Genomic DNA, 27,986 nt, shown 5'->3' with positions numbered 1-27,986 from the left:
ACCCGTAGCAACCTTTATCTCAGCTAATAATGCACGTAGAGCCTTCAAACAAAAAATTGCATCATCAAACAGTATGTGCAGAATGCAATAAAAATAATAGCGACACCAGTGGCGTATCGTGAATATCTCCAACGGGGGTCATCTGCAAAATTTGAGATGGAAACAGGGGTTGGTTTTGCCTCCATTGAAACAAGCACACAATGGGAGAAACGTCGAGAGTAAACACGTTGGCATATTTCTTCGCCTGTGGCAGGAACACGATCGCATTACGAGATCAAAGTCAGATGATGCGAGGGTTTCTGCATGCGGAACCAAAGGGAAGAGTAAATGCTGGTCTGAAACGATCGAGACGTACAATTGTACGTACGCGAAATCACACCGTGTAAGTGGCGACAACAATGGCGTCACTAAGAGACCATGAGGGGGAGGGTACATACTGTAACAATAAGCATATGTACATTTGTTGCTCTTGAATGAAGCTCTAAATAGGGAACCAATGACATACGTAATATTTGAAGAGAGTGGTTTTCGTATGGGTGGGACAGAAGCGCAGTGGATGGGGAGAAATATGATGAGGGACAATTTACGATGCTATAACAAAACGGAAGAAGAAACTATTGGTTGCAACGAAGAAAGACGAACCGAATGTGCTGTTACCAAAGCATGGAACAAAACATGGGAACAGAAATCTGAGGCATTGCAATCAAGCCATTGGAGAAAGAGGAGTAAAGAGCTAAAGGAGCATCTTACCTTCTGCGGAGTGTAATCGACGCCCCCTGGCTTTCAAAAATGTTCAAAGTGATGTCCCCGAGCAGCAATACAGCGATTTATTCGCTGTACGTAATTGTGAGCAACAGCTTGCAACTCGGCCACGTTGATCGTCCGGAATGCGGTTGTAATGCGGTCTTGCATGTTGCGAATTGTAGTTGGTCGGTGGATATACACAAGATCCTTAATTCGACCCCAGAAAAAATATTGCATACAGGTAAGGTCGGGCGACCGCGGAGTAAACTGTGGATTGGAACCTTTTCCGATCCAGCGTTGCGGAAATAGAACATTTAGCCCTTCCCTACACATGGCAGCATTATAGGCTGGCCAGGCATCTAATTGCAACCACAGCATCTGACGTATATGGAGCGGTACGTTTTCTAATAGCGGCTGTAGATGGTGTCGCAAGAAATCACGAAACATTGCACTTGTTAAATGACCAGGAAAAAACCATGGCCCAATGACCTGAGTCCTTACAATGCCACCCCACATATTAATGCACTATCGGTGTTGCCGACTGACTTCTCTCATCCAGTGAGAGTTCTCCGCTGCCCAGTAATGTGCATTGTGGAGATTCACGTTTCCATCACTGCAGAATTACGCTTCATCAGTCCACAAAATGAAGTGAATGAAATTCGGATGTTCTCTCAAGCGATTGACCACCCAGTTAATTACAGTCCGCATTACTTAGTTATTGATGCAGAGAGAGGTGGTACGGGAGAAAATGTGATTTCCACAGAATACCCAGGATACTACCTTCACTGATACCACGATCTCGTGCGTTCTGCCGCGAAGATACATGAGGATTTACTGCAAGAGCGGAAAATACATCAATGGCAACATCTTCATTTTGTACGACTCTTCTCCGGACACCATAGAGTCCACGCATGTTGCCTGTCTGCCGCAATCGTGCTGCTAATCTCCCCAGCAGATTGTGGGAAATAGCTTGTCGCTATGGATAGCATTCAGCGTATAATCGAGGTGCATCCCTATAATTTTCCCGGCTTTCCCCTAAAATCATGAGCATTTAGAATGCCTCCAAATTCGTAACCACATGCATGTTATTTACTACAGACACTTTCTACTACAATCACTCAAACATCAACACAATCAAAGAGGTTTCGCTATTCGTCCCGCCACGTGCTTGTAATGCACAGGGTTCGTAGAACTCAAGGCATGACACCTTATGCAGTACAAGGATCACTTTAGCTCACTGCAGAGGTTAATCACTCTCGGACTCTACACGCTTGTGCTACCTGTTTTGGCTACAGCATCGCTCCTTCTGTCCTCTGTCTGACATAGCAGCAATCGCCTGTCCGAAGCCGCATAGACTATGTCTTGAGCAAGGTCATGTACGTGTTAGCTATTGGATCTACAAGAGTACCACCACAAAATCACTGGCAACGATAAATGAGTGTGCTGTTCGAAACAACGACAAACAAGCCCAGAACACATGCTACCGGATTTAGGAGATATTTCATATTGTACGTACGCACACAAGATACATCGCGCGTCTACGTCATTGTGGGTCGGCGGTTGTTTGCCAGGGCATGGTTTGCACTAACCCTTCAGGAATTCGCCTGGTGTGACTTGTGACACCCTCTCACCATCTGACTTTCACCTAGTAATGCCACCGTGTTGCTGCCAACGAGGACGAAATATGACAACGTGTTTCCTCATGACGTTTCTCCTATTGTGCACTTGTTTCAAGGGAGGCACAACCAACCCCTGTTTCCATCTCAAATTTTGCAGATGACCCCCGTTGGAGATATTCACGATACGCCACTGGTGTCGCTATTATTTTTATTGCATTCTGCACATACGATTTGATAATGCTATTCTTTGCTTGAAGGCTCTACGTGCATTATTAGCAGAGGTAAAGGTCTGCTACGGGTAGTCTGATACAAGTCTGCAACAACGCCTCTAGCGGCTAAATGGGAAAGGATATGACAAAGTTTGTCCTCTAAAAGATGCATGACATTTAAAGTCCTTTCGAACGATTCCAACAGTTATAACATTTTCCATTTCAAATTTTGAAGTTGTCCCCCGTTGGAAGTATTCACGAGGCGCCACTGGTCTCACTACTATTTTTATTGCATTCTACGCATACGATTTTGTACTGCAATTTTTTGTTTGAAGGCTCCACGTGCAGTATTAGCTGCGATATAGGCCTGGTACGTTCTTATTGAATCACCCTGTAGAAGGTTTGTGTATGGGTAATTTATTTAAAATATCGTTGTTTTCTGGACATACATTATTATAAATTCTAAATTATGTGGTCTACAGCTGCAAATTTATTTATTAATTTATTTTGGAATTTTACGATTCCCATATGTACATTTATGTACATTGATATGTGTACATTTATTTGTTACAGAGATGATCCTCATAATTACTCAATTAAAGTGGGATCCATTTCCGTAAATAAAGGACAGAAACATGAAATTACTGAAGTTTGTTATTATGAAATAGATGATGTACCTGCACATGACATTGTTCTACTTAAGGTACTACACACTCATTTTTTTTACCACATTTGTTAATATATGTATCCGTATACATCAATCATAAATTGTTGGAAATAGCAATTAATACAACTAGAAAAAGAACATTCTTTTCAGAAACAACCTTATAAGACCTAATCGGAATTATAGAAAACCTGTATGCATGTAATCTGTTGTGCTATTCATCAATGTACAGATAGTTAGCTATTGATCATATACAAGCTAGAGCTGTCTTTGCAGAGTGCAGCTATCACATCGTAACGCATAAGTTATTGTTATTTGGATTAGGAGAAATCAGGAACGAATGATCACACTCAAAGGACAAAAACTAGTATGTTTTTCACTTTTTTGAACAATAATGAAATATTTTCTTAAGTAGAATGTTTGTACATTCTATAACATATTTTTATGCTTTACTAGTTTTCAATATATAATATAAACAATGAAATTAAAAAAAATACTTCGTAAACAGATTATGAAATTTTGGATATAAGAATAACAACAACGTATTTAAATTGGAAATAAGACATCAAACGTTTTACAATTCCGATAAATATTTATTACAGAATCACACCTACCGTGTTATAATTTATGGTTTACAAGTCATTGGCAAATTGTATAACATATCACGAAACTTCATTGTAAATTAACATTTTTATTTCGTAAAGTGTCCTAATATTCAATGTTCAACTAATTCTCTGTCATATCACCTCTCTGATACATCAAAAATAATGTTTATAAATACATAATTTTAATTGTTTATCTTGTTTTACCATACCTTGATTCTGGAAATGAAGTAGCTAGTTCTTAGTCAGAGCAGTTGTTTTTAATAATAGTTCATTCAAAACAACAAGAAATACACTTTAAAAAAAAGTTGTAGAGTTTCTCTTAGAAAGTTGGTAGTAACCTTTTTAGATTCATTGTTAGTATATTATTACGTTTTCATATTTATTTGATAATAGCTTTACAATTATACAGAAATTCTTTGTAAAGGGAATTTCTTAATAAGTTAGGCTGCCCTAGAGCGACCTATATTAGCAATACCTGAAAAATGGCTGGCTAAAAACTAAAGAATTTTCTTGTGTCGAGTTCATTTTCGAATGATTGGATTGAGAGTACAATGGGTGAAGAAAACATATTCTCACAAGTAAACCTTACGTTTGGGTGAATCGAGTTGCTGACTGAGACACATATGAGAAAGTAGTACTAAATGTGGTCAGTATTTCAGTGAAGTTGTAGGTGCGAAGCTCCAGGGGTTTAGGAGATACAGCTACCAGAACATCACATGGAAGTACAGAATAGTCTTCATTCAGTTGGAGGTAAAAGCTCTGTAAGACCTCTTATAACGACAAAAGGTGAGTAACAAATATATGGGTACATATTAGGACTAGGGGGAAGTCATATAGTAAGGGTATACCTGACGGCGGCCATCTTGAAATCCGCCATTTTGAATTAAGGTTAAGTTTTTAAAATAGGAATAGGGTCATGTGATACATGATTTAAGGCGCAAATTTAATCAGAAGAACAATGGTGACGTTAATTTTGATTTACGCGCAATTGGTAAAAAGTTACAGGAAAATTAAATATTGTTGCAGCATATGTATCAGTCCTTTACCCCACCCTGTAAATTTTGTGTTAATGATAATAATTAAATAAAAAGCAGGTGGATAAATATTAGGTCCATGGTAAGAGTTCCCTTGATGGCTGCCATGTTCAAATCCGCCATTTTGAATCAGACAAAAGTTTTAAACAAAACGCATAACATTGACACCTTGTTAATAGCAAATTTTACCTTAAATCCAACGGTATAACCATTTTTGCTTTATCATTAACCATCATTTGTTATCGCATAAACAAGTTGCTACTTTAAGGAAAAATGACCAAAGTGGAATTGAGTCATAACTTAACTTGGGTCTTTCTTCCAGAAAAGTCCTCAATTAGTACAATCAATATGTAGTTCAGAAAAGAGTACATGAGTTGCACAAATGCTCTGCTCACAGTGAGCACACCTGACAAAGGCAATCGAGTTACACTTGACACATTTGCCGTTAACAATTCCGTCAAAGCAGTACTCGTAAGGAGCGATCCATTTAATTTTGTGCTGGTTAATGATAAAGCAAAAATGGTTATACCGTTGAAGTTATGGTAAAATTTGCTATTAATAAAGTGTCACTGTTATGCGTTTTGTTTAAAACTTTTGTCTGATTCAAAATGACGGATTTGAACATGGCCGCCATCAAGGGAACTCTTACCATGGACCTAATATTTATCCACCTGCTTTTTATTTAATTATTATCATTAACACAAAATTTACAAGGTGGGGTAAAGGACTAATACATATTCTGCAACAATATTTAATTTCCCTGTAACTTTTTACCAATTGCGCGTAAATCAAAATTAACGTCACCATTGTTCATCTGATTAAATTTGCGCCTTAAATCATGTATCACATGACCCTATTCCTATTTTAAAAACTTAACCTTAATTCAAAATGGCGGATTTTAAGATGGCCGCCGTCAGGTATACCCTTACTATATGACTTCCCCCTTGTCCTAATATGTACTCATATATTTGTTATTCACCTTTTGTCGTTACAAGAGGTCTTACGGAGCTTTTACCTCCAACTGTATGAAGACTATTCGGTACTTCCATGTGATGTTCTGGTAGCTGTATCTCCTAAACCCCTGGAGCTTCGCACCTACAACTTCACTGAAATACTGACCATATTTAGTACTACTTTCTCATATGTGTCTCAGTCAGCAACTCGATTCACCCAAACGTAAGGTTTACTTGTCAGAACCTTTATATAATGTGAATTTGTTGAAAACCTTAGAAAGAAGGTACTTTGAAATGGTTTTGCGTGTAACTGTTTAAAAAATTATATTTGTAGTCATATGTGATTGTTTTTATAATAAAGTAATATTTTGAATGACAACAAAATCATTTCACAAGTTTGTAATATTTAGAGAAAAAATAGTAAAATACATTAATCTAGATTGTTCAGCATTCAGGATGTCTCTAGTACTTCCTTAAGGTAAAATCTTTTCCAAAGGATCCAATAATCCATTACATTATCTGAATCAGTGAGTGAAGAAACAGTACTAGTCCAGAAAGCGATTTTGAGTTTTTTCCAAAAATAACTTTTGTTTGCAAATGTCATAGTCAATATTATTCATAAGAATGTTCGTATTTGCTTAATTGTTTGTTTAACATGTGCTAAACTTTGAAATAAAATATTAATTATTGCGGGACATGTTAATAATACAACTACAATATTGGAACAATATATTATGAAAATAAATTACACATCCTTGATATTGAACAAAGCAAGAGAAACTGTATTGAGTAAACAAATAATATCCGACCACTCAAATACTTGAAAAATGTGAAACATTTAGTAAACACAATATGTTACAAAATTAGACGTCTTCATCCTTCTTGGTGGTTTTCCAAGGATATATTGAACTTTAGAATGGTAATGCTTCGTTAGGCACATATTTCATCAACTTGACTTGTCTTGAAGTTTATGTCGTTTATTGCAACAGGTTCTATGTTAATTTTGTTTACAGGTAAAGTTTGGTTGGCATTGTTGTTGATCATCTTAGATGTTCTAGTGTTAAATCCATCGAGAAAACCATATGCTTGAACATAATCTGGGATGGCACTCATATAGAAACATGCTATGTACGGATATAGTAAATGTCTCCTTATCGTCCTTATTTATTGATTTAGTTGTTTTCTTGTAAACAGTAGGTCATCAATCCTTCAAGTTTACTATATCTTCATTCGAGACTGTTTTCACTAATATTTTTGCCTTTTCACGAGCAGTGATCATGTCAGCATATTCCTGAGGTGGATACTCTCAATCATGTTTCCTTATAATCCTTTTGATAGTTCCAAAAATCTCTATTACAAGGTAGGTAGGAATGTTCTCGAACAAGGAAATAATGATATATAATGTTTGCTCACATGCAAAGCTATTAAGTCGCACAACTGTGTGATTTCGGTTTTGTTCTATGCTCGTTTCTGAAAATAGGTAGAGTTCTGGGATGGAATCAAGTACTTTCCTTCTAAGCCGGATTATACGTTTGAGAAACAGCAGTACTATTGCAAGAAAAGTACTGCTTTTCTCTCATTCAGCACTGTGGCTAGCTGCTATAACCTGCGAGGGTTTGAAAATTGTACTGTTATTCATTGCAACGTGTAGTTCTATATTTTCAGTGTTACTTTATCCAGTTATCTCAAAATGGCTAATTTTGGATTAGCACTGTTTACCCACTCACCGATTCAATTATTTCGTCCAAGTCCCTCAATACGCAGTTGTGTCTTCTATGGTCATGTCCGAAAATTTAAGCAAAGTATCATTTCAAGAACCTAAGTGACCCCATTCGAGATGTAGTTTCTAAGCGCTTTAATAAAACTGTTTGATTATAATTTGCGTTGACAGTATTCAGTGCATTATTTCACATGGTTTGAAGTATCTAAAGCAAACTACTTCGTAATCAATGGTGGACATTGAGAGAATTTAAATCACTTAAAATTGACATTGTACTGCTACAATCTAAGGGAATTAATACATCTTGGATTACTACAAGTTGTATACAAGTACTATTCCATGTTTATAAATTATTCAGTTGACTTGTAGCGATTTAATTATATTTTTGAACTCATTTTACTCGTTTCAAATAAGGCCTCTGGTTTTAAATATCAAATAAAACATACACAAGTTTGTCAGGTACAGCATGCTCATAAACTATTTTGTTTCATTTTTATCTCACTGAAGTTTCTTTATCGTCTCTGGACATTTTCAATAGTCTTGAGCAACCTCCTTCTAGTATACATTACATAAAACGTTTGAATTTTGTTAACATTACTGGGTTTTCTACCATTCCCAGCTATTCATTATTATTATTATTATTATTATTATTATTATTATTATTATTATTATTATTATTATTATTATTATTATTATTATTATTATTATTATTATTATTATATATTCATTCCAACCGAAATCTGTCAATTTTGAAAAATGTTGTAGTTGCATCGTCTTTGATTATGCTCGAGTTTTGTTATGTTATGAGGTATCCAGAGAGGTGTTGAAATGAAAAGTGGCAGATACTGATGGTTCACGGTTTCCAAGATTGTGGGCATTGGGCAAATGAAAAATGCTCTAAACATGCGTATATTAAAATATTTGTAGTTATAGTTTGTTGAATGTGAGTTTACCTCGCAACATACCAAAATACGAGCAAAATCGAGGACGGTGCAACTACACCCATGCGCTCATATCACTTGGAATGTATCTATATAAAAGTCAGCTTAAAATCATAGTACTGTAGATAAATGTTTTGGACAACCTCGAGAACATTAAAGAAAATATTAGTTATTTTTACTTTCTAAAATGGGCATTTGAAACTTTCTACGAAACTAGAGATCTTATAATTACAGACAACATCGTAAGGAAGAAAATTTACTAAAAACTGGATGGCCATGGGTTATATGATTTTGAAAGTAAATTTGTTTGCTTTATGCTGAATGCTCTCCTACAACCTCGACACTCTGTACAAAGAACACAGAAGTGTTTTACTACGAGATCGTTGAAATGGTAAGACATCAACAGAGAAAATTGTGTAAAAATATAATGGGCATTGAAGGGGTCTTTTTCTTCTTCTTCTTCTTTTTTCTTTTTCTTTCTTTTTCTTTTTCTTTTTTTTTTTTTTTTTTACAAAAGTGTAACCGATTATATAGTGTATACAGATTGGGTAATATGCATGAATATTCAATATTAATTTAATTATTACATTTATGGACAGATAGGAAAGTGAAACAGTTCGTGAAACAATACGCATTTATTGAGGACACTTTCATGCGCTCTCAACACTCCCATGCGTTTTAACATTTAATTCTCAGTACCGAGACCTAACGATCCTTCAACATGAAATCGTTCGGAATGAACTCGGCAAATATGAAAAACGGGAGACTTGATAAATTCATTCAACTACTTGCGGTCTTTCTGTAGATCATTTCACTTTTTGTCTTGATTTTGTTCTGTGAATAAAGATAGGAACTGATACATCATACTGCTATAGATTTATTTATTTATTTATTTATTTAAGAAGAAGAACACAACAGGTTATTCTACCCAATTACAGTGTTCATATCATAGTTACATAGAATATCTATAATATATTTGCGAAATCTATTCTGACTCATACTGTATATATCCAGAACTTTTTTTACATTTAATCAGTTTGTTGTACACTGCACCCATCCTCCATGTTGGTGACTGTTTTGTTGCATTTGTTCGAGATTTCTTACAATAAAAGAAATTCCCATTGCCCACACGTATGTGCTATCAAATGTCATTCTAGTTCGATATAGTATGTAAATCCAGCATCAGGATGTTCATTCATCTCACCGTACAAATCATTTATCATATACATACTGATATAATGATTTTACAGTCGGACGAAAACATCTGCTACGCCGACAAGTTTCTAAAGTTTCAGTAATTTTCTTTCTATCAACTTTCTGCACCGCGCCTAATTTGTTTCGTTTTCTACAACATAGAATACTTTCACAAAAAGTTGGACCTTGTATCTTATTACTTATTTTATTATTTTACTTATTTTGCTTATTTTACTTATTTGCATGGGAAGCAAAAGTTTAATGAATGTGGCACAACTGATTTTATAAAGTCTGCCTACTATGAGAAGAGTGTTGACATAGCACATGCTTTCTTATCTGACTTGTTATTTATTACTCACAATGGGGATTACAAGTCATTGTTTGTGGTATGAATTTCTTTAAATAAAGCTCAGTTATACTAAACACACTCTAGCTGTTTTATTCCTGTCTCATTGCCATGTATAAGTCTAAGTGTAAACATTTTTGATTGTAGAACTTCAAAACTAGCGAGAAAATATATTTCATAAAATACAACGACACCTTTAAACCATTTTAATTCCTATGTCATTTTATTATGCAGCTCAGATTTCGTATTTTTATTAATCTTGGTTAGTGTATTACGAATATTTATGTTATATCTAGATCTGTGATTGATTGATGAGCACGTTTACGTGTAAGTATACGTACATGATATCTGTCTAGAAAGTGCACCACATGGTAGAGTACTGTCTGTATAAAACGTGACTCATGTTTAAATTCTAGCTGGGTAAACTTTGTAAACCGGATGATAATACAAACATATGAATAATAGACAACATTCGCATTTAGTTCCTTGTTCTTCACAGTGAGTGTATACCTATTGTATCTTTCTAAGGAAGTTTATGCGCAGCATACAATTAAGGAAACATTGGAAAGAATTCTAATTGACAATATCTTTGTTATACACCTTTGTTATTGTCAATACCCTTAATTCTGATGGTTTAATTTTGTTTTCTATATTAAGATTCAAGCCTATACTATCTCTACTTTAGTATTTACTATGAAACAGTACTTACAACTATTAATGTAATATACGTAATATAAATTACACGAAAAAGCAGTCTCTTCACAAAACCTTTACTCTAAAGTTTATACAGCTAGATTCACAATTACAAAAAAAGATAATGAATAAAAAGTAACAAGCTAATAAAGAATAGATCTAATATAACTTTCTTTATCCACAAATAATATATTTTATAACAATATGAAATATTCTAGTTAAAATTAGAAGTTCTTTGTTGGTCAACTCTAAATATCATATTGGATTTAATAACCGTATATTCTTTTAGGTTGATCCGGAGTTTAATTTTAGTGATTATAGAGTAGAACCAGCAGTACTGTATGAAGGACCAGATCTACCTTACCGTTACAATGTAACGTTGGTAGGACGGGGAATCCTTGAGGTAATCTGAAAATTTTATTTTACTAGTGGTTAATTAATTTTATAAATTAAATACAAATCTTATATAAATATGTCTCCTTTCACAATTAAGAGAAAATAGAAGAAATTATAGATAGGGGAAGAAGGGTGATGCATAATTCTAATGGGAGATTTCAATGCAGTTGTAGGAGAAAAACAGGAAGGTAGCATCGTAGGCAAATATGGCTTAGGCGAAAGAGATGAAAGGGGAGAGGGACTGGTGAATTTCAGTAGACAGAATAAACTAGTAAGTGCGAACACTTGGTTCAATTAGCACAAGAGAAGAAGATATCAAATAGACTGTGTTGTGATTCAGGACTGGTATCGGAATAGCTTAAAGAACGCGAAGACGCTTCCCGGAGCTGATATTTTCTCTGATCATAATCTTGTGTTGGCCGAAGCAGATATTCAACTGAAAATGTAGGCAGAAGAAAAGTAGGTAACAAAGTGTTGAATACTGAAAAGTTGAAAAAGAGGAAATAAGAAATCTTTTCGTTGAAAAATTCGAAGAAAAATGTTCAAACGAGGAAAGGATACGGGCAGGTAGTAACGCACGGTGGGAACATATTAAACGTTGATTAAAGAAGGCTGAAGAAGAAGCAGTAGGTTACCGCGAACACAAAACTGCTAAGAAACCATGGGTTACAGAGCAGATGTTGCAGAAAATGAGGGAGAGGAAGATGTGCAAACACATTGATACAGAAGAGGGCAGAAAGATGTACAAAAAGATAAATAATGAATTACGAAGGGAAACAGACAGAGTGAGGGAAGAGTTTTACATAAGAAAATGCGAGGACATAGAAGAATTAGAAAGAGTTGGGAAATATGAGGAAATGTACAAGGAGGTGAAATCTATGGAATTTCGGAGGAAACAAGAGGGTATTATGATGGCAGTAGAAAATAAGAATGGAAAGGTAGTCTGCGAGAGAAATGAGGTCATAGGAAGGTGGAAAGAATACATTGAAGACTTATATGAGAGTAGGGATAGACCGTGTAGCCTAAATGTTGAAGTAGAAAATGAAGTAGGCGAGGATGATAAAGGATTTAGTATTCTTCGGGATGAGTTTGAAAAGGCTATATCCGAGATTAGGAATGAAAAAGGCAACCAGAAAACACAACATACCAATTGAATTCATTAAAAATATAGGAGACAAGGCAAAGAAAGATTTTTGCGACTATGCAATGAAATATATGAAACAGGAGAATGGCCAAAAGACTTTCTCAAAACGATCATGATACTGATGGCTAAGAAATCGAACCCAAAGAGGTGTGAGGATTATAGAACTATTAGTCTCATCTCTCATGCAGCTAAAATTCTGCTCCGAATACTGAACAGAAGGTTATATGAACGAACAAATAAAGATGTTGAGGAGGAGCAGTTCGGGTTCAGAAGAGGCAAGGGCACAAGAGATGCAATTGGATTATTACTGGCGATCGGTGAAAGATTTATAGGAAAAGGGAAAGAGGTGTATGTTGTATTTATTGATTTGGAAAAGGCTTTTGACTTCGTGAATTGGGTATTGTTGTTGGGAGTTCTAACGAAGATAGGATTGGAATGGAAAGATAGAAGACTCATAAGAAACTTATAGATGAACCAACAAGTATGAGTTAGGATAGGGGAAGAACTGACGGAAAAGAGTGCAATTGGAAGGGGAGTTTGACAAGGATGCTGCCTCTCGCCAACACTATTTAATGTCTATCTAGAAGAGATAGTGAAAAATAGCCTACATAATGATGATGGCATTGCGATAAGAGCTAGAATGATTAGATGCATAAGATTTGCAGACGATATGGCTCTTGTTGCAGAATCTGAAAACAAAATCAATAAAATGTTAGAAAAAATGAGAAAGGCTTTGAAGAATATGGGATGAAAATAAATGTTGGGAAGACAAAAGCCATGGTGATTGGAACGAAGGGGTCTGGGTCAAATATAAAAATAGGAGGGGAGAAAATAGAACAAGTGAATAGTTTTCGATACCTGGGTAGTATTCTTAGTAATAACATGAAATGCGAACGTGAAATAAAAGCAAGGATAGGAATGGCGAAAGAAGCCTTTAGGAGGAAGAAAAGTCTGTGTTGTGGGACGAATAAATAGTTGAGAAAAAGACTCATAAAATGCTTCGTGTGAAGTTTTGTACTGTATGGGGCGGAAACGTGGACATTACGTAAAAGTGACGAAAATCGACTGGAAGACTTCGAAATGCGGGTGTGGAGAAGAATGAAAAGAATTAGTTGGGTCGAGCGAAACACGAATGAGAGAGTGTTAGAAATGGTGGGTGAGAAAAAGAACACTTTTAGATTTTATTAGGAAGAGGAAGAGAAACTGGTTGGGACATTGCCTAAGAAGAAATTGTATCATGAGGGACGTCTTAGAGGGTATCGTGGCGGGAAAGAGAGGGAGGGGGCGAGGGAGACCACAATTAATGGATGATATTAAAACAGAAAGATCATACGCGAAGACAAAGATGTTAGCGGAGGACCGTGGAGCATGAAAGCTTCTCAGCTACGGCAAGATACCAGCCACCAATAAAGGCAGAATACCTATGGTAATGATCACAAGTAAAATACTTGCAAAATGTAAGAGTTATCAGTAAAATAAATATACATACATATTTGTAAGTTAGGATACAATGTGCGTCAGATTTGGGAATACTGGCAGTAAGCATTATCCGTGTAACTGGGATCCAGAGTAATAAGTCAGTGCTATACTGACTTTTGTGTGAGTAGATCTCATCGTAAATGGCAGTGCTAGTATCAATTCTGCCAGGTGTAAGCGCGCAGCATGATCAGGTTGTCTCAAGCTCGTGGAAAGTCCGATTGGTGGTCCAATGATAGATAGCTTATGTGTACTTAAACAGAATGGGAAAACTGTTGCAAAGTTGTGCCATGTTTTCGCAGAAAGTTTGTATCACATTCGCTATAAAGACATAGGCAAAAGACATGGGCGATCACTGACGACCAACGTACTCATTTTTTGTAGGAGTAATACATGCCATTAGCTGGATGAATTAGAGAATTTTGAGAGATGTTTTCTGTCATTTCAAGAACCAATACATGAGGGTGTGATTGGGTTTGTATAAAAGAATATGTGCATTCTAGACACGAAACAGTTGACTGAAGAACACATAATCAAATGAATGAGATAAACAGTCGAATTTCTTAGGCGCATCACAGAAAAATTTATTCCTTACTCCATAATACGAGGTGACTAGATCTGGGAATGTTATCACCCAAACTGCAGTCAATGCATTGGTATGAAAGAGCTCTTTAAAAAAATCAAAACTTAAATCCTCATTTTCAATCCCGTAGCTAGTGTTAACAATTTTCTCGAATCAGTATTGCCTTCTACTAATATAATCCATACCTTTCGGAAGAACGATGAATGACAAAATATGTGGGCAGATTGTATAACATTTCCTGGTTCCACCCAATAAAAAGAGAAGCTGATGTTGCCACGCAAAGTCGGCTTTACATTTGACATCGCTCGCCTCCAATCAGTACACATCTCAATGGAGTCACTCGCACGTCTCTACTAGAGCCTCCTTGATCATCAGTCATAGAATCAAAATCTCCTAACAAGCCAATCTCATTTCCAACATTAATAAAGAACATTTTTGTTCTAGACATGTTTACAACAACAATGATATTAATTAGTAAGCCTCAATCTTTCCATCCATAAATTTCTTGTCTTATTTTACAATTTTATCTTTACGCTTCTGACAAACCTCGTAATTAAGTTATTTTTGAAGATAACAAACCATTGTTTGCAATGGAATATGAGAGTTTCAAAAAACACATTCGGAATATTAATGATGCTATTAACGTGAAAAACTTGACCGAAATAGGATAAGAGTGTTTGCATCAAGTTTACTAAGATATTTGAAAGGTAAGTAGAAAGTCGTAATATGGCACTAATAACATGAGAAATTTACTTACAATTTAGTCAGTTGTTTTACAAAATGAAATAATTGGAAACTGCTTTTTAGTTTATTCCAAATTATAATTTAAAGGTTTCAGAATGTCCTGCATTATACAGTCAAATGTTGCCATGTTACATTTATTCCGGCAATGTGTAATCACACTTGTCTGAATGAATCATGCAGAATAATTGAATTTGCAACGCTGGTGACAGTCCATAAAAGCCGTAAAATATTAAGAAATTTATTTATCGCTTGTTTTATAATCAGTAATTAAACTTTTAAATATTACTACTTTTAAAATGTATATGGACTTTTAATTTTATGACTTAATTTAATGAACATTATTACAAATAAATCGAAGTGTTATTACCTCTTCGTTGATAATTGTATTAGCTTTAACCATCGATCCATTCACGGCTTTTAATAAAGATATATACACTTTCTACCTACCTTTTTATATACTATTTATGTTTGCCATTTCAGTAAAAGTCTCAATTCAATCCAACTTTATATTTTTAAAACAAGCCATATCATGATCAAAGTAATTATCACTAACAAGAGAAGGGTCCGATTGGGGCACTCGAGTTACCGAACGACATGTATCAGACATGAAAGACATTGCGAAACTATGTTCATATGCAAATTTATAGCCACTGAGGGCAACATGGAAAAGCAGGAGAGCCGGAAGAAACATGGCTGACCGTAGTTTCCAGCAAAATAAAGCTATGGAATCTTTCGTTCTACTCGTGAATGGCTACATAAATTAAGGTTAAGTGCTAAGTAGTAGATCCATGATAAGATCTGCTATATCTGTAATTAACATCATGACCGCTATATTGAGTGGACATCTTAAATTTGGATTCACAATGTAAAAGAGAAAGTTGGTCATGTAGCATATGAAAAGCACTGAAATTTTCTCAGGAATTCATTGGTATTAACCATTTTGTGGTAACTTTATTGGGAGTTGAGAAGTAGTATGCAAGAAAGTCGTGAGAGGTTATTTGAACAAACTGCGGAATAATCTGTCGGAATAATATTGGCACATGATGCATATCTAGAAAGAGAATATAAAGATCATTTGCACGTGTAAAGAGCTGGTAATATTACAGTAGAAAAGATGGATAGTTGTTATTACGTTAAAATACTTGACACAAAGGGGGGCTGGGGATTAAAGGTACAATTACAACGTGGTTCTTCTCAAAGATAGTCAGAAATATCATTACATAAGCAAATATAATGATAAATGTGCAGAAGGACAGTTGATGTCAACAGTATCTATAAGAGTGTGATGAAAATACAGGAGCTGTTCTCACCTGACAAGCTATCATCTATGTTTAAATAATATTCTTCGTCTAATGTATCAATATTCACTAACAACTACATTTTTGAGTTTATGTACAGGGATTATTGTCGCACGTCCTAAACTCAAGCACTAATAATGACACTACAACCTGGGGATTCATATTCATGCCCTGAAGAAGAAATAACTTTTTCAAATGATGAATTAGAATATATCTTGTCATTTTCTAGCACTTCCTCAACAGTGGCTCACCGACCAAGGGCACATTTACCTTCCTACCAAACATTCTATCTTACTTGACTACTTCACTAATAACGCAGATACTAGCTAATGAGCTTTCTCACGTATTTTCTGTCTGCAAACTGGATATACAATAGGTGGGACGGACTCACCTTTGGTCTCTTCTTTCTCTGTCGTCAATCACTATCTTTCCCTTTCTCCCAACCATTCTGCATATAAACACACTTTCCCTTTGATCTGTATACAAACCAGAGTTCTCCACGCTCTAGCTTTGCGTCATTCTAGTTAGTCTATATCTATATCACACAGTTTTAATGCGGCAATCTTGCATGTTACTTCTGCACTTACAACAGTTACTACAGAATTAATAACATCAATGTATTCCTGGTTAAATTTCAGTGCTATTTCGTATGGTATATGACCCACTTTCTCTTTTGTACTGTGAATCCAAATTCAAAATATCGACTTTCAATATGGCGACCATGATGTTAATTACATATAACACATTTTATGCATCTAATACTAAATATTTAGCTTCATTTCTGTAGCTATTCACGCGCGGAACAAGTGATTCATTAGTTTTCTCTGTTGCTGGGCCTTACGGTCGGCCATATTTCTTCAGGCTCTCCTGCTTCTCCATGTTGCTCTCAGCCGCTTTAAATTTGCATATGAACATAATGCATATGAATTTGCAAATGCACCTGATATCATCTTCGCATCACTGCCCACCAAGTTCTACCGCGATGGAGTACATGGCCTTCCCGAAAGTTGTTAGAAGGTCGTCGATGCTGACGAGGGACTATTTCCAACATTGCAGGTACGTATTAGCTGGCATTTCGATGTTCAAAGGCGGTGGGTCAAAAAGTTATAAAACTTTCTTGCTTACCTTTATATATAGGGTGTTTCAAAACAAAACGACACGCATGGGAGGGGATTCCTCACATCAACATAAGACAAAAAGTATAGAATAAGCTGGGTGCTCAAATGCTTCCTTTCGGAGTTATAGGCTCCCGAAAACATGGAAAAATGAACTTTATGATATGCCGAAAACATGGCTTTGGTTCAACATTTCACTTAGGAACTAGTATGTGCCATATCCAAAAATTCATATTCCAGAATCCTAAGCTACTCACGCTACAATATTTATAGAGGGAGTTTAGCTACCAGCATATAATTTGAAGTACTCACCAACTACCTTTATAAAGTAGTTTTGGAAGTTTTGCAGGGTTTTGAAACACCGATTTTTGGATATGTCACATATTAGTTCCTGAGTGAAGTGTTGACCCGAACACGGTAGATCTCATCGTTTTGAAGCTATGGACTTTTAATGTTCATTTTTACATGATTTCGGTAGCCTATAACTCCGAAAGGAAGCATTTGTGCACCCAGGTTAGTCTATATTTTTTTTGTCTTATCTTGATGTCAGGAATCACCTCTCAAACGTTGTCGGTGTTGTTTTGAAACACCCTGGATATATATTCACCTATCAAAATAAGATAGTGTAAAGGGTGTGTATATAATCTTTTAAAATTGTGATATGCAAGAGAGTATATTTAAGGAAACTCTTGTCCAAAAACTTGGTCGTAACTGCACTCAAACCGGTTTTTAAATTCTACTTTTAGATATTCTATTTTCTGGTCTGTGCATATTTGCTAAGTTTACACATTGAATGTCTTACAAGTATTCTCCAAATATTTTATGGTAACCGACATACGCTGGAAACACATCCTCAACGCATTTCTGTGTTCAGGCAGATATTGGTCATATATAGACTGTAAAACATCTTTTACCGTCTAGCGTCTCATATGGTAAGAAATCTTTTACGAACAAAGTGAAGAAAGTTAAACTTCAATAATTTCTTTACGTTGTTTTTCTCTAGCCATTAGCTTAAATTTTTTAAAAAAAATAATGCTAGTTTTGTTTGTACTGTTAATAATGCCAGGTATGAAGTGCCGACTCGGGTAAAGAAAGCAGGATAAGAATTACCCAATAACGTTACACTAAAAATTAATCAGAAAACTTCTGACATTTGATTAAAGGACAGCAATTACACCCTAATTTTCAGCCGAACTCGTCCACATATAATGTACTCGACCTTTCGACAATTGTTTCAGCAATATAAATTTGTTATCGTTTGTAAGATTACCTGGAGAGATCTCGGAAAGAAATATATATATATTGAAATCTAAGCTTCAGATGCAAGGGCTATTACAAATACGATTCTACTAGGAAAACTTTGAAGCACTGTGATAATGTCGAACGTCATGTAAAAGTATAATGCACTAGGAACAAAGCGGAAACGTTTTTGTTTTCAGGAAAACAGTTCTGCAAAGGCTAAACATATCTCTTCTGAATGTAATGCTACGAAGTAAGTCTTCTAATCAAATGACAAGCATAGCATAGCTGGAAAAGAATTTTATGTAAGCGGAAGTGTGATTGTCAATTACTCTTCTGTTTCGAATAAGAATTCAAGTATTTATATCTTTATTCTTTACACACTTTGTATTTTCACACTTTGTGGTTCTATATAATTAAATAAATAAGGAAAATAAACTATTCAAAGATTATATGTGCCAAATTTTGTAAGCTTTTTATATTACGTGTGTATGTAATGAATGTACTATTGTGTCACAATAAAACATTTATTAAGTCGTATCAAATAAATTAGAACAAGAAGCAGAATCATTTTATTTTAGCAAAAACTCATGGGTCAATTTCTTGCCAACCACAGACTGAGGGTACAAAAACTGAAGGATTTTAGTGTTAAGTGACTCTTAAAGCATTTTACATAATTTAGCAGGTGAAAAGTGATCTAATATTTAACATAATTTTTTACGATTCAAAAACTCAATTAATTTATCTGTAACATGCAATACTGATAACATAATAATTAGAAGTAAATGTAGAATCCAAATAATGTTATACTCTCACTAACCACATCAGTGGAATTAATTGATATATATTATTGTGATATATAATATGATATATATCAATATATATATATTGATATATATATTTATATAGGATACAAATTCCAAGCAATTTGTATCCTATATAAATATTACTCTTTATTCCTGTGTTTAGTAAGATATACTTAAGTTAATTATGAAGACAATTAAACGTACAACAATAATAAACTAACATAGAACACTTAATGATATGAATTTCATAAAATGTACACTTAAATAACTTTTAATTTGATACCTTACAGGATGGCTGGAAAACTAATACTCTTATAAAGATAACGCTTCCTGTAATATCAAAACGACTTTGCCGAAGTATAGTAGAAAATCCCTTTGACACATTATTCTGTTTTGACCATTATAATATAACATACAGTATATGTGGGGTACGTACGTACATTAATCTTGAACTAATACTAATTTTATGTGTGTGTTTATATTTCATATATTTTTAATGATAGTTCCTTCAATCATAACTGCGAGTATTATCCGTTCATGCTTTATTGCTATTGATAACACATTTGTTTTGCTTTAAATAGTATATAGCCCTCATGAGAATTATGTAATTATTAAAAATGAGAAAATAAGTCAATTGAGGAACAATGTAAAAATATCTTATCCAACAAATTAGTACATATCTCTCACACAAGTCTTAAAACTTGATCTACTTCTATTTTTAAAAGAAGGAATAGACCAAGTAAACTTTTAAATTGTACAATAAACATTGTTAAGTAAGACGAAACTAGTTCAGCGTTGAAAGCGTAAGTAGGCATCCATCAAAATATTGGAAAACTGGGCATTACGTAGTATGTGTGTATATTTAAAAAGTTCTTAATAGAAAAAAGTGGAAAAAAAATATTTGCAAAACTCGAGGGATAAGGAACGTTTTGCATACTGTGCCACTCCCACTGGTATAATTCCTGAAACTTTTCCATACGCAGTAGTAGTGTTGCAGTATGATACAGAAAAGAACGGAAGGAAACGCGAGGTTAGAAGAATTAAATTACATATTTATCCAGAAAAGTTAACAAATACTGAAATCACTGCGCCTCATACTACATACACACACGTTATAAAACGAATACAACCTTTCCTCGAACCAGAGGAACCTGTGTCACCACAGATATGCATGCTTTGAATCGTAATTATTCTGCTCACAAGTTTGGCAATGTGCTGCAGTGATGTAGAGTTTCTTTCGTTCTTCCTTCAGCGCTCTTGACAACTCCTAGATTGTCTTTGGTACATATGGCTGTGTTGCAAGACGTCTCCCCACAATATTCCACATATGATGGATGGGATAGGGATAAGGTATCAGACATCCAAGTATATTAGCTAAATGTATATCCTCGTATTTTTGCACGTCCCGCACTGTTCGAGTTGATCGCTCATTATGATTCATGAAGTTTCTGTTTGAACCTACAGCACTTTTGAAAAGACACACGCGAGGAAAGTTTACAGTACCACATTACAATGGAAATGAAGTGCAGTGTCCAGTTCTGGTGCCCTTGGCAGTACCGCAAACAGCAACGCTAATTTGCGGATGTGAAAGCTACATACTTTAGAATACCATCTGGCTAAGATACCACCACCATGCCGTCGACTTGTATTGTAAAGCGCGAGATAGGACACTATGCAGCCGAGCTGAATATCTTAATGTTCTTCTTTCTTTGCTGTTGCACAACGTAACTATCATACGCTGCACTAGTTGAAGTACTCTATCATTACCTGTTGGCGCAGTATTACCTGTAGTTCAGAACATGTATAACAATCCTTAATGCATGTATAACAATCTTGTGGGCAATGCCTAAACCCTGCAGGATGCTCGCCACATGTTGTCAATCTTACAGTTTCGCGAAAATTCTTCTCTGTATGAAGTCATGTAAATGTTATCTTCATGATATGTTTTCATGAATAAAATCAATTTATTTCACATATCTCCCAGCGTGACACACACTATTCCTTTCATTTCATTCAAGAAGTTCATGTTCGAAGAGCAGAAACATCGGCGCTACTAGCACAATCACGATAGGACATAGGCCTATAACATCTTGATTTGCATTCAATTGTAGGAGACCGCCGACAATATGATACCAGGTTTAATTCATTTTCACCAACTATTCATAATCTCATCTAATTCATTACACTATTGTATTTTATGAAGCAACAAATAAAATGGAGCTAAAATTTGTAAATTTGACAGCCCTTAGGAGAAACGCAAATATTTTGCGTTCTTGAAGATTTTATGTTTCAAATTATTGACGTAATTAAGAGGGTAAGTATCATTTACTCTATCATTTCGTGTTCATAAATTACACATTTTATATTAGTGGTGATATGGTATTTTGAGAACTATTACTATTCAAAAACTTCTGATTTATCACGCAGATTTGCAAACTTGAAATTTGCATTGTATAGGGAAACAAGGCTAAACTAATTCCATAATCTTTTTTTAGTGTCATTATTAAGAGAAAACTTGAATGCATTAAATGCGACAAAGCATTATTTTTCCTCAATAATGATTATCTCTATAACTCTCAACTCGTCGTATATGTAATTTATGTAATAACATATACGTAGAAAATCTGGTTAATTATTTACACTTCTTCAACATGCATACTAGTCCCTATATTAATGATTACTTTGTCTATTACACATATAATAATAAAATATTATACGTCTTCAAGATTCGGACTTCTAACTTCTTTATTTTGAACTTTTAGAGAGAACTAACTCTTACTGAAAATGTCCTCTTAGTAACGAACATTATTATTTCATTGCTATAGCAAAAAGTAAATAGGAAACAAATAAAAAAAATCAATTGAAATACGTCACAAACTACAAATCTATAACAGCACACTTTTTCCTTCATTTTGTTTTTTCGTTGTCTTCTAGGTTCTAAAATATTCATATTCTCAAGCATCTTTTACCTTAACTTAGGAACGTATTTCATTATGGTTTCATATTTTAGGCATATGTTAGTTCAATTCTCCTAATACCTCATTATTTACAAGTAAGAAACTACTATGTATCAAGAGAGAGAAATTGTTTGTCTTTATCAGTAAATATCACAGTAGTTAACAACACTCTTATGTGATTTATTTCCGCTCCATACTACACGAACTAATCTGTTTGTAAAAATTTGTACTCCTGAGAAAAAAACTTTAGATATAAAAATGGGGAAATATAAATAAGAAAGAGTATAGTGTACATTTGATTTTTATACAAGCGAGGAAATTCTTTTGAAGTTTTATCTAACAAAAGTCTACCTGATAATACTTATGTAATTTTTATCTTTTCTACTCAACGTGTAAATAATCTGCCCTTACGATGTTCAAAACCTAGGAATTGTGTTTCTTTATACACCATTCTTGAGGAATGGGATCGTTACTACGTATAACACTATATTCATGTTTCATGTATTCCCTGTGGTGTAAGAAAAAATACATTATGAACCTAATAGGTCATTAATTTTAAACGAGGAATGATTTCGTTGATCATAATAAAAATACTGAATAATGGTTCATTGATATCCAAGTAGCTATAGTGAATTTTTCAAGAAAAGTCAATAGAAATATTTGTGTACAAAATAAGACCATATGGGTCAGCTGTCACGAATAGTTTCAGAGTTAGGAATGTCCAAAATCGTGGAAAAATGAACTTTGGAGGAGAATATTTACAAAACTATTATTGATTGAGATTAAGCGGCGGGTTATTACCTTAGGCTTGTAATCTCTTCTATCCAAGAATGCATGATTCAGTATAAGAAGATCAGAGTCCCCAAAGTAAGTGGAAAGTCTCGGATATTCGGACAGATGAGTTTGATTCGTGACATATGGTATATCGTCCCATGGGGCAACAAAAAGTCATTGATGGACCATTAATATTTGAACAGAAGCAAGAAGGCGAAGGTTAATTTAATGTGTTGTTAGTGATGGAATAACTACAGAAGGAAATGAATGTAGTATGTAAAATGAAATTAAATAAAACTATTACGTTTGCTCAATCATGACTTACAATTATGATCTATGTGCTACAGAAGACAGACTCATGGTTTTGGATGAATTGTCTTAATAAAGTTAAAAAGACCGGGTAAGGAAATAATAGTTTTATATAAAAGTAACTAATCCAATCACACAATGAAAGAAATAATACGACTGTTGCATCATAGATTATCTCCTAAACCGTAACTAACATTCTTGTCAATGTTAGAAGTTTTGAGTTATCTGATTATTCTAAAACGAAAAGGAAATTATTCAAAACTGAGAACAAAGACATTGCATTCATTCCGCGCACCTTTATTTTAACGCACCTTTAAATAAGCAGCAAATTATACTTCTGAATTAGAATTTTATTCATGCTCTTATATGATGCAATTTTAAGTTCTTTAAGTTACATTTGATATACCGATTTACGTATGTTGTAGTTAATACCACAGTTTGAAGAACAAAATCAGAGAGGTGGTGAATATGGTTCTTGCAAACGTACAGAAAAAGTATATAACTATCGCTGCTAAGCAAAAATAAAAGAACAAAGACTGAATCTGATCGAATAAAGAACGGAATATTTAATAAATGGGTAGAATAAGAGAATACAGTGTTAATAACTACTTCAAAGAACAAAGAGTCGGCAATTCTAAAAATAGAAACATAATAGAATAGGTAGTTTGTAGAAAGAAGTAAAGGAAAAAAACAAACCTTGCAGAAGATATGAAGAAGTTAAAATGTGAAATTCAACTATTAATGACAACACTGAAAAGCCGTACAAAAGTTCACTCTAAGCTTAACTACTTAGAGACTAATAGTTAGTATTACGATGAAAATTGTGATCAGTATGTACACTTCACATCTTAGCGCTATAATAATGAGAAATAGGCTGTATACTTCTCACACATTTTATAGTATACTTGTCACATGGATAAAATCATATCATCAGAAGTGAAAACTCACTGAGAATAAAACCGGTAAGATATTTTTATGGCAAATAAGTCTTACAAGATAAATCCGGTTTAAGTAATGAAGAATAGAAGCCTATTAATAATTCAAACAAACTGGTAAAGCGTGAAAGATTTCAACAGTCGGGTATGCGAAAACAAAGCAATAGCAAGTAGCAACACTTAAAGAGATTTCGAAGTTTGGAAGCTAATTTAATGTACACGCAAAAAAAACTTCTTAAGTAAGTTGAATACGTTTTATGATCTTTTCGATTTGACTGGGAAGAACACACTTATAATTGTACAGCGTTGATTACTGAATAAATCTAGGGCATGTTTTAGAGGCCACAAAGTGATATCAAAGCATGTGAGGGTTTTACAAGCCCTTTTCTACGTTAATACGTATTCCTAGATTTGAAGTAGCGCAGAAACTTGAGCTTGAGTGTACTATATTTGAAAACAATACCTCGTTACCGGATTTGCTGTGACGATTACCGAGATGTAACAGACAGTTGTAGCTGAAGTAAAATTAGCAGAATTGATCCTGAGCATCGAAGACTTAGAGGGTAGAAATGATTTTGAGTGTTAATTCCCGTCGTAATATGGACGGTCTGCTACCACTGCATTAAGGCTACAACAATAATAACTACTTTTATAGTAATGAATTAGAATTAAGAGATTTAAAAAAATAGATGATTTGTAATACACGTAAAGAAAGTATTAACTCAATATATAACGTAGGACACCTATCATGTATGTTGATGTTATTCTGGACACAAATGAGTACAGTCTCAACATGTAGTAATCCTCCAAGAAACATTAATTAATTCCAATAGGTTTTGTAACCATTTCTTTGCTACTAAATTTCTACGAAATTTATGGTCTAGTGACGTAAATATGTACATTTGAAAGCAATGCACTATGAGATGTTGATAAATTAAATTATATTAAAGTACTAAATTTTGTCGTTCGAAAAATGAAAATCTGCGCTTTGCATTCTGGAAGAGGGTAACTTTTAAATGTTAAACACCATCTTAAAATGTAATTTTTTCTACATTTCGGCAAACTTTAGAGCACTTGAAGGCCCGGAAGATTTCTACCCTTTTCTTTTCTATTCCCTTTTATCTCTCAAGTTCACAATTTTTCCATCGTATAACGATTTGAGAATAAGAGGATGTTGTGTTTGTTCGAACATCTCGCAGATATCGGACATGCAAATTCAATCTCATAAAAGGTCTATTACTTTTGTAACTTCCAGCAGGATAGCAGGACGTTTCTTGGGGAGGTAAGGGAGCAACTATCGCTAATAAGTTTCAGAAATACATATACTTCATCACTTGTCCACGAATATTCTAATGGAAATCTTGAAACAGTTGTGTCGCTGGAGGTCTTGAGCTCCAAGCAAAATACGAAATGATGCCGCTGCACGATAGTAGGAAAACGAAGGACGTGACGGCCACCACAGTTTTTTCACTTTGCCTCGAAATACTCTTTGTTCCTCTGTGTATGTTCATATAAGTGACCGCTACATGTGACAACACTGGAACGTAAATGGTAAGGTAAGCATTGGGGGTTTGACAGTTATAATCCGTCATTTCAGTATGACCCATCACAGCTGCATTCAATATGGTGAAGGAAGAGGCATACTGCTTACTCGATTTTCGTATGTTTGATAGTGTACTCGCTATGTTATGATTTCTCCGTACACCTACATGTACAGTGGCTTCGAACCAGTTGCGACCCTAGAAATCGAGACTGGGATCCCTTGATTGCAAGGCGGCGCCCGATATTGTTTATCTGTTGTGGCAGTTGTGAGAATGCCGTAAACAGCTTTGCAAATTGCAATTTTTTCTACTTTCCCTGTCATAATCTTATGTGTTCATACATCAAACATGACAAGAGGAGATAAAAGAAGGGATCTTATTTTCAGTGTAGATTGTACTATTGTTTCCTTACATGTGTCATCTGTGATCCGCTCAATGACATTGTCACTGCTGTTTCTGCCTAGCAATACCGTGTGTCATCTTTCCTATTATTACCTAAGACGAGATTCACATGGCCGAGGAACTTTACATGTTCGTGACCGAAATTTGCAGAGTATCCATGACTTCCCTCGCGGTTCTCCGATTGTATAGCATAATCTCATTTATTCAAATCTTCTTATATGTCTTTAATCACCCGCCTCCTTTATACTATGAGACAACATTATGGAATGTTAATTTGTTTAAAACAAATGTGGGAGGGTAAAATACTAACTCTTTCTCGAGACATCTATCTTCTTAAAGTGACTTTTCACTCCTTTTGACACGTAAGCAGTATTGTTGGTTTTAGGTACCCTCACCTCACTTTCCATGCGTTGTTAGCAATCTGTTGTTCAGTACTTGTGACGAAGAAAGAGGATTAATTTTAACTCAGTGACAGGGTGCACCCACTTTAGTTCTGGTTAATAACACTACTTTTCTCCTTTCCTTTCTTTTTTGCGGTGTGTATTCCCATTTTTTGGCAAAGAATAATTGAACAAATTCCTTCTAAATTATGAAATATTATTAATGGCAGTCTTCTGTAGCATATAGATCATTATTGAAGATTATGAACCAGTATACCTAATGATTATATTTAATTTTATTTTATCCTTTGGACTTTTCAATCTTTCTGTAATATGGAATCACCAACAACACCAAAGTAACCTTCGTAATCTTGCCTCTATTCTAATATGAATGGTCGGTCAACGTCTTTTTGTTACTCCCTTGAACGTCATTCCATATGTCATAAATCAGACTCATCTTTCCTAGCGGAATATCCGGAACTTTCCGCTTCCTGTGGGGACTCTGTTATTCCGATACTAAATTATTCGGAATCATAAAATCTCAGGTAGAGTAGATTACAATTCTTAGATAATAACATGCCGCCTCAGTCTAATGAACAATCGTTTTGTAAATATTCACCTCCAAAGTTCAACTTCTCAGAATTTTGGGCAGCCCTAGCTTTGGAACTATTCAGTTGTGACCGCAGGCCCATATGAACGCTTTTCCTTATTTTGATGAGAGGAATCACATTTTCAGTCATTAACACCCTGCATAGTTGTATGTTCTGTAAGTAGAGATGCTAATGGACTCGTTCTGAACTTTTATATTGACGGCAGTAGAAGAAACAGTCAGTAATTTTTCTTTTATTTTTCCGTTTATTCATTGGTGTGTGTTGATTATCAAAGTTCCTTCGTGTTTTTGCTATAACAGCTGATTCTATTTGATGAATGAAAATTATTTAACGTAAAATAAACGTTTATCCTAGAACAAAATTGCTTTTCTTCTAATACAACTATAGCAGAAATTTATTTGAATTGTTTATGTGGCATTATTTGATAATTATAAATACTTTCATTTATTGTATAACGTGATAAATGGATGCTGATATCTGTAATAGTAGTTCATAAACTCTCAACTGCAAGTGCAGAACTGCAGCATTTTTTCGTAAAGAAATTCCAAACAGAT

General features: G+C 34.7%; 1 protein-coding gene across 1 annotated transcript in view; it reads left to right on the top strand.

Moving 5' to 3' along the window:
* Nucleotides 1–27,986, top strand: part of LOC145683520 (trypsin-1-like) — an 84,778-nt gene that overhangs the window by 38,391 nt on the left and 18,401 nt on the right. The window contains exons 4-6 of the mRNA XM_081754861.1: nucleotides 3,146–3,275; nucleotides 11,012–11,125; nucleotides 19,814–19,951. Of these exons, the coding sequence (XP_081610987.1) occupies nucleotides 3,146–3,275; nucleotides 11,012–11,125; nucleotides 19,814–19,951 (382 nt within the window). The remainder of the gene's footprint in view (nucleotides 1–3,145; nucleotides 3,276–11,011; nucleotides 11,126–19,813; nucleotides 19,952–27,986) is intronic.

Source organism: Thermobia domestica, chromosome 4 (assembly GCF_964235325.1).
Source record: "Thermobia domestica chromosome 4, izTheDome1.hap1.1, whole genome shotgun sequence".
NCBI lineage: Eukaryota > Metazoa > Arthropoda > Insecta > Zygentoma > Lepismatidae > Thermobia > Thermobia domestica.
Note: the sequence above shows the minus strand (reverse complement) of the source record. Positions and strands in the feature narration are given on the sequence as shown.